General features: G+C 36.2%; 1 protein-coding gene across 2 annotated transcripts in view; it reads right to left on the bottom strand.

Moving 5' to 3' along the window:
- Nucleotides 1–6,223: 6,223 nt before the first annotated feature.
- Nucleotides 6,224–12,775, bottom strand: part of LOC126295080 (zinc finger protein 239-like) — an 89,639-nt gene continuing 83,087 nt past the window's right edge. For both annotated transcript variants that reach the window (XM_049987328.1, XM_049987327.1), the window contains exon 4: nt 6,224–8,276. In XM_049987328.1, the coding sequence (XP_049843285.1) occupies nt 6,965–8,026 (1,062 nt within the window). In that variant the 5' untranslated portion in view covers nt 8,027–8,276 and the 3' untranslated portion in view covers nt 6,224–6,964. The remainder of the gene's footprint in view (nt 8,277–12,775) is intronic.

Genomic DNA, 12,775 nt, shown 5'->3' on the forward strand with positions numbered 1-12,775 from the left:
TTGGTAAATTTTTTCATCAAGAAATACAGGGTGTTACAAAAAGGTATGGCCAAACTTTCAGGAAACATTCCTCACACACAAAGAAAGAAAAGATGTTATGTGGACATGTGTCCTGAAATGCTTAATTTCCATGTTAGAGCTCATTTTAGTTTCGTCAGTATGTTCTTCCACCTATGGAGCAAGTTATCATGATTTCATACGGGATACTCTATCTCTGCTGCTAGAACATGTCGGTGACCGATGGATTGGTAGAGGCTGACCAATTCCATGGCCTCCACGCTCTCCTGACCTCAACCCTCTCGACTTTCATTTATGGGGGCATTTGAAATCTCTCGTCTACGCTACCCCGGTACCAAATGTAGAGACTCTTCGTGCTCGTATTGTGGACGGCTGTGATACAATACGCCATTCTCCAGAGCTGCATCAGCACATCAGGGATTCCGTGCGACGGAGGGTGGATGCATGTATCCTCACTAACGGAGGACATTTTGAACATTTCCTGTAACAAAGTGTTTGAAGTCATGGTGGTACGTTCTGTTGCTGTGTGTTTCCATTCCATGATTAATGTGATTTGAAGAGAAGTAATAAAATGGACACTAACATGGAAAGTAAGCGTTTCTGGACACATGTCCACATAATATATTTTCTTTCTTAGTATGTGAGGAATTTTTCCTGAAAGTTTGGCCATACCTTTTTGTAACACCCTGTATATGCCAGCCATTGTCCCATAGTCTATAATGGATTAACAAAGAAAAGGGAAATTAGGTTTGTATATTAATAATTCTGAGCACACTGAAAGGTAATAAATTTTGCCTTAGGTCCTACATGTTGATGAGCTACAAGAATTTAATTCTTGCTGCAATTTTCAACATTTATACTGGGTAATCTTTAGTGATACAAGACACAGTGCTTATACGAGACACAAAATTTGGAAGACAACAAATTCGGAAATCAATTTTCAATCTCTTTTTTACATGTTAGGGCTGAATCCTATTATCTGTCCCTATCAAATATCAGTGTTCCGAGAGTAATTTTGACACACATTGTCTCTGAAAAACTGGATATGATTTCCTTATTAATAGCAGTGTAATCATGAGGAGGAAGAGGAGGCTGCACAATATTTGGAGTAGAAAAGTCATATCCACACAAATCAGTTCTTAAAGGTGTTTTATTAATCCAGCCTAATTTCATGCATTGTCAAAAATGGTATGAAGTGATCTCTGTAGAAAATCATTCTGTCACAAGGGTTTGGAATCTAGGTATTGCTGGAAGACTTCTGACTGAGTAAAGACATATTTATGTTCCTGTATACAGAGTTAGTGACTTTTTTCCCAACCGCCTAGTCGTGTGGGAGCCTTGGTCACTAAATGATAAGGTGGGTGTGGTTATAGGAATTTACAAATTAGCCGGTTATTTTTCTAATGGCCCAGGGACACAATCATTTATGTACCCCTTTCTATTTAATAAACATGAAATCTCTTGCTTTTCAATTAAATAGGATACAAAAATGATAACTTTTCTGTTTTTTGATGTCGACAAGATGATTATGGGGCTGTTTTAACACTTAGCTGGAATATGTAAGAGACCATATACATTGTGAACATTAATAAAACAGACAAAATGCAGGGATGGATTCCTGACTGGAAATTGAGGGGAAAAAGGTCCTATGAACATGTGACTGGAAATGCACCATTGTCACATTAGAAGGCACTGACAAATGACAGTTCCTCTGACCACATGCCGTGTGTTCCTTGTGTGTTGCAGACTGTGAGACTGATGCAGCATACTGTGGGCAGCAAAACGGTCTGATATTCATCATGTTGGGAACAAGCCAAGATGGTGTTTGTGTATGGTCAAGCAGGTGAAATGGTCGAGAGACAGCATGGCTATACCAAAACAGGTATCTTCACAAACACAAGCCACATCAACCAACATTTCAGGCCCTTTTTGGGTGTTTGTGTGATCATGAGTCATCCCAGACAGGTGAATGTGCTGGCAGAGAGCAAACTGTGTGTTCACCAGATCTGGAGGTCCAGATTCTATAGGATATTGAGAAGAACCTTAACACAACCTCCAGGCATGGTGACTGCCAACATGATGTAAGTCAAAGTATAATGATATGTATCCTGCATGGCACTGCATCTCGATGATTCGTTGTCACTGCATGCATCTCGTCCATTTCCGGACATGTGTTCATAGGACCTTTTTTCCTCCATTAGGTATCTGTCACTGCAGTATGTCAATTTCATTAATAATCACCTTCTATAAGAGACCATAGCTCAATTTTCTGAAGGAAAATGCCAAAACGTGAATGTTGCCAACAGAAGATGTAAAGCAATCTACTAGTCGAGGCACAAATAAAGAAATGTAAAATTATATGTGTGGCATTTGTAACCCAAGAGTAGAGGGTGATCAAAAATATATTCACTACTTACATGTTTTAAAAGTGTACTAAAGCTATATTACAAGAATAAGAAGGACATTGAAATTCCATAACTTCATTTCTTCAAAGAAGGACGAAACTTTCAGATGAGTAAATGTAATATTATAGTGAGGAGAATGTAAAGCATGATTTCAGTTTCCTAATTACAAAACTTGTTATGCCTTTAAGAAAGGAATTACAACAGTTGAAGCAGTTTTTATTCAACATGCAAAAGTTTGGCTGTGGATACGTGTCCAATAAACTGTTATATTCAAGACTGTCAGGCTCAGCAAAAAGGTATTTTATAAATACTAGATTTCAAGAAATCTCTCATAAAGAGATAGCAAATGCTAGGTTTGATAGTAAGTATTTGCATATGGTGATGTAATTTAAATTACAAGACTGGTCATGTCTTTAATAAACGATTTAGAACAGCTGCAATGGTTTTTATTCAACAAGAAAACGTTTCCTTATACAATGAACCAATTGTACCTAGGCACGTACTGATAGTCTTCTTATTTTGTTACTGCAGTAACATTGTTTTCATCCTCAGGGTAGTCAGAGTATTTCCAACTTTCATTATCATCAAATTGAAATATTAAGTAACAAATACTGATATGAGTCATAATTTTAATCAAGGTATCATTTTCATTTTTAATAACTAACTACATGAAAAAGCAAGTATTCACAATGAATTAAAATTTGCATTAAAATATGGAATACTGTATACCAAAAATAAAATGAAATCGTTTTTGTACTTCTAGTGATTACAAAAACAAAAACATTCTTTTGTGTGTACGTAAGATGTTTAATTAATTATGTAAAATTTTAAAGATATTGAAAAGTTTTCATAAAAGAACCTTATCCAACTGTGGTAAGGAACCACTGTCACAAATGAGGAGCCTGTCACCAATGCCCTGTATACCACACCACCAGCACAGCATAAGCATGGCTGTGATGCACCTGGCTCACATCCACTCCAAAAACACTCAGGGACACCGCCTCCTTGTACTGCACAGTTTATTCACATTAGCTGTTCACTGTTCGTTGATGGACAAAGACAACCTAAGATTGCTTGCTGAGACTACATTCAGTTTACTGCAGCAAAATGATTACAGGAGATCCTGAGTAAAATAGCATATTATGCTAATGGTGGGCTCATTTATGCTTCACTTGTGGACCCAGTAGCAACAATCAGCAATAGAAAACGCTGTTTTGCCTTATAGAACAGGAAAAAGCGTCTACTATCTAGGTCAGCAAACTCTTCCCCTCGTACAGTGCCATCTTCTCAAACTCTACAGAATGTAATGCAGTGAAAAATGCATTTGGGATCTACTCACAATAAAGTGTCAAACTGGGGAGATGAGACAGACATTGGTTAATTCCTTGACTGTTCAAATACAGTTATATCAGTGACTTACAGAGTGAATTTGGGTTCTGAATGACCACATAGCTGTAAATTGCATGGGATGCATTTCACACAAACCACCCAAAAATGTAGCACCCAAAATATGTTTGGTTAAACTTCAACTATGTCAGTTAATATTAAAAAAAAATAGAAGGCATGGCAATAATGCAATAACTTTAACGTAAGTAGATGTATAGTTTTGTGATGAAAGTGTTGCAGATCGCAAAAAGTTGAACAGATATTTTTCAAAGTTTGCTTCCTGTTAAACCAGTTTTAGATGTTTTAATTAATGATTTTTCCCGATTTTTTTGTTGAATTCATCTTTCTTTTTCTTAGTCATTCTGCTATTTTTGTTTCGGATTTTTAATTTTGGCATCAAGCTAACACTATGGATGTAAAAATAAAAATTATGTAAATGAATGATATCCTTTTACTTTTATTGTCTAGTTTTATGTTTGAACTCGTTCTAGGATTTGGTTTTAATCAAATAATGAGGTAATTTAAAATTATAATTCAAAAAGATAGCATCAATGCTCATATTAATGGTGTACAAAAAGTTATATCTAGTGAATTCTAATAAAATATACTAATGTTTTAAGAAACAAAGGACCCCGGCTACAGAAAATATTGAAAGGATAAACATCACTGCAAAGTTTAGATATTGTCTTCAAAATCGCCTAATCAGTCATAGAAAAGATGGTAATCTTATCCTCTCTTGGAAAATTTTCTGTACATGCCCATGAACACCATAGTTAATTATTCTTACCTTCTACAAATTATCTGCTTGCCTAGACATGACTGAAGACAAGTATTCATGGTTATTTCATCAGGCCTCTGTTACAAATGTATATAACTTTTGTTCTGTAATAAATGTCACTGTAGTCATGCAGATGTTACTTTGCAGGGTGAGTCATGTAACATAATTGAGCAAGCAGATGCATTTTCCAAGCTAGCAGTATTCAGTTACTTTCTCTGTCTCCCAACCAGTTGATGGCAGTTCTACAGTATCTAATTATTAGTACAGTTATGATACTCACTACTCATTGCTAATGAGTAACTTGGCATATTCCACTTCCTGTAGCATTCTCATCTGTTATATGATCATGATGACTGTATGGATTCATTCATCAGTAGAGGTCTCCCTAGGTAGCTAAGTTACAAATTAGTTAACATTTGAGTTTTGATTGTGAATTACATTAGTTTGCGAAACTTTGGTCTTGTCATACTTTAAATACACAGGAAGACAGTGTGATGGAATGTCATTAATTACTTCTTCACTCACACCACACTTGTAAACTGCTATCACTTGATGTTTTGACTATCATACAGAGTGATTGATGAAGGTACTTAGTGTTTAGTTTTAGGTATTGATGTTTGGTCTCATGTACCTAAGTGTTTCAAGTAACTTATTTACTTTTCGGTGTTATACATTTTGTACAATGGTGTGCAAAACTTATGGAGAATAGTACATTTTGCACAGAATGTCACTCCTAAGAAATGATACTTATTCAAAGACAATAGTTACACTGAAGTCACCATAATTTATGATGGTACTCTGGGTATTACAAATGAGACATTGTTCTTAATAGAGAGTGCAACATTATGTCCCCCCCTGATTATAACAAATGAACCAGCAAGACAGTTTTAATCTGCCAGGAAGTTTCAAAACAATCATGTTCAATTAAATTCCTAGGTGCATTATGTAGTGGGAACATGTAATGCTCTTTTGTCAGAATTTAAGCTGCACCATAAAGAGTACTATTGTAACTCCATGAATAAAGCATATAGTGCAATAGTTATTAACACAATAAATCACTGCCACGGGAGACCCATTCTTATTCGAGTGAGAATTATCGCATTTATTGTTTCAGTAAGTTGTTACTGAGAAACCAACATATGTACCCATTATTACATAAGTACGTCATCCACAGACAGACTAGCATGAACATAAATTGATTGAACAAATAATTTGCATGCAATAATGTAACCAAATAAATAAAAATTCCAGAATTTAAAATTAATGCATTTTCACTCCCAGGCGAACAACAACTATTCTAGCACATTAAGAAAAATGAGAGCATAAATAGCATATATGTGAACACTACTCAAAAAGTTTGAAGCCAATGTAATACTTCAGGTGGCATGATACAAGAGACAACAGGTTAAAATGATGGTCACATATCAGAAGAGCCACGTAACTGAAAAGTGCTGCAAAACTTAAAAATGCCCATCAGATGACAATTGCCTTGCGATCTTGTAGGTATGGCAAAACACATCAAACTGGCACATTCAGTAGAAAATTGAAAATATGTTCATCATAAGGAAAGTTGGAAGAAAGTTTGAAAACTGCTTGACCAAAAAAATCTTAAAATAAAATACAAAAGACAAGTAGGTATTTTTGGAAACCTCATGTTTATTCAAAATACAGTATGACATCAGATTCCAAATATAAGAAAGCAATTAAAATTCTCACTAATCTCTATGAGCCTTGAATCATGAGCTGAACTTTTAAAAAAACAAAAGCATTTCACACGAAATACAGCTCCCTAAAAGACAGTAGTGTATGGGTATAAACAGCAGCTGACTTCCATTCTTCCTTGAAGATGCATATCATTAACACCCATTTTATAATATATGATAACCACAAACAGTACACACATACATATATTTTACTTACATACACAGCACTACTTCTGTGGTCTTCACCAGTGTTAAGATGACTAGCCAAAGTGAAGGATACACAACAAATATATTTCAGCATAGTATGTACAGCATCAAGATTCTTAAGATACAAGCTTTTGTTGAATTCTAAGTGACAAAACAGCTTATAATTCCCAAAGTAGATAAAGGATTTCTTACAAAACAACCAAGTTCTGTTCTCAACTTCAGTAGGTACATTGAAGTATTAATTAGAGACAAGTTTGTATGACCCCTCTGTAGCAGTTAGAACAGCAACTTCTGGAAATGTCAAACTGTATTAAGGGATTTGCAATGCTGTCACAGTTTCTTTGATCTCCCTCTATCACAATTCAACACACGTGTCTTCAAAATATTAGCACCAATGATTTCCTACATATTACAAATGCATGATCTTCCTCCAATGTGCATTGTTGTAAGAACCTTGCAGACACCAGTTAACAAAGTTTATTTGCCTCAAGTGGCACATTTGTGTGTAATCCTACATGCCTCTTCAGACTGCTCAAATGGGAAAAAGTTTTGCCACAAACATCACATTTGTGAGGCCTCTCTCCAGTGTGTATTATGACATGGACTTTGAGATGTCCCAAATCAGTAAATGCTTTTCCACAAATTTGACACTGATGTGGTTTGTATCCAGTATGTACTGCAAAATGCCTTTTCAGACTGGCCAACAGAGCAAAATCTTTTCCACAAATGTCACAAATGTATGGGTTCTTTCCGCTGTGTTTCAATTCGTGCTTGTTGAGAGCACTTAGCTCATCAAAAGATTTGCCACATATTTCGCATTTATGTGGTTTCTTCCCTGTGTGTATCAATGCGTGGGCCTTGAAAGCATCTAACTCAGCAAAAGATTTGCCACAGATATCACATTTGTGGGGTTCTTTTGGAGTGTGTACCAATGAATGACTCTTTAGGGTACTCAACTGAGTAAAAAATTTGCCACATACATCACACCTGTGGGGTGTCATTCCAGTGTGTATTAATGCGTGCATTTTGAGATAACCCAACTGAGTAAAAGAGTTGCCACAAATTTCGCATTTGTGTACTTTATCATCAGAGTGTACAGCTTGATGTCTTTCGATATTACTAACCTGAGCAAAGGCTAGTCCACTAACATTATATCTGTGTGGTCTTTCATCACTGTGCACTGCTGTGTGCCTCTTACAAGCACTAGCACGTGCAAATGTTTTGCCACAAACACCACAACTGTATCCACTCTTTGTAGTGTAGACAATGGCATCGCCCTTGACATTACCACCTGCAGATAAATTGCTGTCATCATCACTTCTGTCTGCTTTCTCTCCAGCATGTGTCATGATATTTGCATTACATATGGCATCAAAGGAGTCCTTCAAGGTATACTGTATTTTCTGGGAGGATGAATACTTTTCCTCAATTTGTTCCACATCAGAAACTTCTTGCTTGATTTGTAGCTCATTTCCACAGTCATGTTTCCCATGACTGCCAGCAGCTGAGACTTGATGATTCCTATTCATTCTCAAAGTTTCGTTCAAGATTACATAACTGGGAAATATCTCACCATACAATTTTCTAACACAGATAGGGGGCTGCACACCACTGATGTAGGTAAAGATGCGTTATGAGTTATCTTCTCCTGATGTCAGTCCATGTGTATAAGTGGCACATGGGAACGTGTCAATTTTCTGTGTTTATTTCCTTCAGCTCACCATGGACCAGTCCTTGAAAAGTTTCTTCAAATGAAATGCAACAGTGCTTTGAATCAACCTGGAGAATGAGGAGAAAGGCATTAAATACTGATTTATAAAACATATAGAAATAAAAGTTCAGTGTTCACCAAAACTAGAGTTATAAATCAGAAGTCAGGCAAGTTTATATATGTATATGGGTATATAATCAGCAAATGTTAGATATTTCAAATTATCACAATATTCTGTCAGGAAGACAGAATTTTGGTAAGGGTAGGCCATTTTATAAGGAAAATTACCAGAGAAATTGCAATAATCACCAACCTCATTACTGCTGACTCAGTTTGCTGAACTTTTAGTAGATATATTAATTTAGAAATGTCTTAATTTTTAAAAAAATATGCTGTTTCAAGATAGTGGTTCATATCAGTTTATTAAAAAATCTATGTAGAAGATCTCTGTTAAGTTTTCCCAAAATAGTAGACTTAATATGTTTCAGTTTTAGCTAAGACAACGGATATGTACAATATTAGATCCTTACTTCTTTGATGTTCATCTCATATGTGAATATCCTCCAGCCGATTATACCAGAGTTCTTATATATGACTAGTAGTAATCCATAAAGGGAAGCTGAAGAGTGGAATAAGTAATGATTTTAAAATAGTAAAATTACACTTTGCACATGCCTTTTCCTTTGTTTTTAAGGATACCTTTAGGTTTGGGTACACTGCTACAACAGCCACTTAAGTGCATTTGATTCAACTGGAATCAACAACTAGAGCAAGCATTAACTTTTTTATTCGCTACCTAGTGAACCAAGGGGATACTGACTGCATATAAGAAGAAACAACATCATTTCAATAAATGAAAAAATTACACAAATTTGGAGAGGGAACAACGAATGCAAAAGACACACTCATAGACTGTTTCAGTGTCAGATGAATGTCGTTGGCACTGCAGCAAATATGAAATCCCATGTTAATTGAAATAATATATGAGAGGATGGCAATAATTGTAAACTCACCAGTACATCTTGTCAGATATCCTGAAATATTTTTACCAGTCCCCAATATCTGGTTACCTGGGATTCAAGAAGACCCTTAATTGATTCAGATAGAATGCACACAGTGGAGGCTACCATACTGTACTGAGAGTCAGCAAGGCAGCTGATGCTTGGGCTGCCCCTCAAATATCTGGAACTCATCATTCCTGCTACAGATAAAACATTCCCGCAGAATGGAACTGAGACAACTTTCAAGTTCCTGGTGGGTGCAATGTGTGGTATGGGCATTAAAGGTTTATGTGTGTTCCTTATACTGGCATTTGCAGCTTTGGTCTTGGTACCAGTAAGTGACAGACTGCTGTTTTCCTTTTTTTTTTTTTTTTGTATTGCCAAGTTTTCAGAGGTGTAACATTTGTCTGCAATTGGTGTAGAAAGCATTCTTTTCGTGATGCCCCCAGGAACCATGGAGATGGGGTGGTTTCTCTGGCTCAGTGATAAAGGTAGTCATACTATGATTATAGTAATAATGGAGAAGTTTCTACAGAGTAGCCAGGCTAACCTGTGGTTGCTGACAAGCCTTTTCAGTAATTAGATGGGCAACAGTCTGGAGATTGACTCATCTGACCTTGTAGCATATACTCAAGATGACATGACAAGAGTACTGTGAATAGCTGAAAGCAAGAGAAAATTGAAGCTCTTATTTTTCCCTAGGGCGTGAAGCTCTAGTGTATGAGTAAATGAAGATGAAAATGGCATCCTCTTGGATAAAACATTCTGGAAGTAAATTTGTCCTCCACTCAGATCATATGGTGAGTATTACTCAGACATAAGTCATTGTAAAGAAAAACAAATTTGGCACATTCCACAGGTCAATGTGTGGAATTACAGATCCCTTAATTTGTTACTTAGGTTAGAGAATTTAAAGAGACATGGATAGGTTGAAGTTTAAATGTATTGGAATTACTGAAGTATGGCAGCAGAGAGAACAGACTTCTAGCACGGGAATACAGAGTTATCAACAAAATCAAATAGGGGTAATTCGGGAGTAATCTAATAATGAATAAGAAAACAATAATGCAGTAAGTTACTATTAACATCATAGAAAATGTATTAGGTAATCAAGATTGATACAAAGCCAACACCCACCACAACAGTGCACATTTATATGGCTCCAGTTCTACATATGAGAAGATCGAAATAATATAGAATGAGATAAGAAAATGATTCTGACTGTAAAGAGAGACAAAAATTTCACTGAGTTTGGCATATGGAATTCAATAGCAAGAAAAGGAAGAGAAGGGAAAATAGTTGGAGAACATGGACTGCAGAAAGGAATGAAAGGGGTAGCTGACTGGTAGTATTTTGCATAGAGCATAGCTTAATCCTTGCATAAAAACAACTAAGAAACATGAAATGGTTGTATATATGGAAGAGACCTGATGACAAAGGGAGTTTTGGAATCAGATTTTAAACTGCAAGTGTTTGTAGCCATCGATGAAACTCTTAATCTACTGCTTATGAACTGCACATTAAAACTGTGGAAATATGGAAAAGGCAGTAAATTAAGGAGATATGCTCTGTATAAATTCAATGAAGCACAGATTGGAGATAGTTTCAGAACATGTATTAAGTAGTGATTTACTAAAATGGGGAAAAAGGATACAATTAATGAATGGGTATTGTAGTTTTGAGGTACAAAATAGTGAAGGCCACATGTGTCGTAACTTCGTAATTTACCATCAAAGAAAAGTTGATCATACCACCTAATAACAACTCTTTGCCTCCTACTAAAATCTATATCAAGTGGAACACATTTTTTTCTTACACCTACAATATACTTGACATAAGCACATTACTGACTGCTTGCTGGTTCCATAGGTACCATACAATCTTACCAATATAGTATTTTAGGATTCCCATAATAATTTCTAATGTTGAAACTACTTAAACTTATGATCCCATATTTTGCCACAATTAACTGAGGGCCTAACAGCAACTAAAGACCATAAAAGTATATTAGGTTGCACAGGGGAACAACACATTTGGCTAATTTCAAAATTGTATAACGCATAAATAAATGAATGAAGATGTGTAACATTCAAATTCAACTAAAAGACTTTTTTGAAAAGTAATACTTACTCAGCACATACTGGAGGAGAAAGATCATGTTTTACACATACAACTATAACTGAAACCACGAGCTAAATAAATATAACCAAATACAAATCATTATATGAAATTATTCATAACTTTGGAAATGTTAAGAGATACATAAATCAGAACGAAAATTCCTGTAAGGTGAGACAATTTACATACAAATTCTCAATCATATTAAATTTCATGAAAATTTCACTATTTTATTTTGCTATGATGGTAGGTAGGTTTGTGGAAACATCAGTTCAGTCCAGTCTAGTTGCTACAGCATTAGATGTGTTATTACTTATTATATACATGTTTACACTTCATTTTTTTGGCACCACAACCCTTAAACTGGTGGTAAAAAGGAGAATCATCATGTGCCACTTCACGGTTGTTTGGGATTAAGAGACTAAACAGCTATCACTCCTTCACTCAAGAGATGATATGTGATACTGTCCATAATACTTTGTAGTGTCAATGTGGAGGTGTCTCATTACACAAAATAAAAATTAAATATCAATCTGGTATGCTCAATGTGGAAGGAACATAGGCCGGCAGGTTCCTTCAGGGAAAAATAGAAGGATTGCCATGCAGCATTAGCTTCCTTGACAGCGTACAATTTTTCTGAGGGTCAGTAGCCTAACAGATGTTCCATTTCAATATGAGAAAAAGTCTCATTTGTACCCGAAAATCCGTACCTGAAATTGTCAAACTGATTGCTGAATGAATAATTTCTTCTCTAGCCAAACAGTCAGCCACTTCATTCCTGGATCATGCACATGGCTTGGGAATCTGAGAAAGATAGTTGAGTAGGCAGTACAACTAAGCTCAGAGAAAACATCACAAAGAGCAGATATTGGAGGGTGATCCGAATAATACCGACGAATGTCCTGGAAACTGCTCATTGTGTCACTAAAAATTAAAATGTGGTTGAAAGAGGTTTGTTCAGTAAAATGCAGTGCTCTGTTAATGGCTATCAGCTCCATCATAAAACACTAAACATTCCTGGAAACATGTTGAACCTGACTGGTGGGAGATGTAAAAGTACATCACATCCTATCAATGGTTTTAGACCCATCAGTGCAAGTGACTGTAGCATCCTGAATCTTCTGAAGAACGAAATGGAATAGTTGCTGAAAGGCCATGGCTGTGAGGTATGTTAGCTCCTTGAAAAAGATCAGCTCTAATTCATGGCCTGGGCACTAACCAAGGGGTAGGTGGGGAGGAGGAGAACACTCAGAGAGCATTTTTCTATGTGTAGGCATCAGTAGAAGGCCCAGTGAAACACTACAAGCAGTAAATGCTCCCAGCAGAGTTTGCAAGTGATGGTACCATCAGAACTTCAGAGGGAACATTCCTGTTTCAGAAAGGAGACTGTCTATGGAGCTAGTCCAGAAGGCACCTGTCTTCCTCCACAATGATGACAGGGACCAACA

Source organism: Schistocerca gregaria, chromosome 11 (assembly GCF_023897955.1).
Source record: "Schistocerca gregaria isolate iqSchGreg1 chromosome 11, iqSchGreg1.2, whole genome shotgun sequence".
Classification (NCBI taxonomy): domain Eukaryota; kingdom Metazoa; phylum Arthropoda; class Insecta; order Orthoptera; family Acrididae; genus Schistocerca; species Schistocerca gregaria.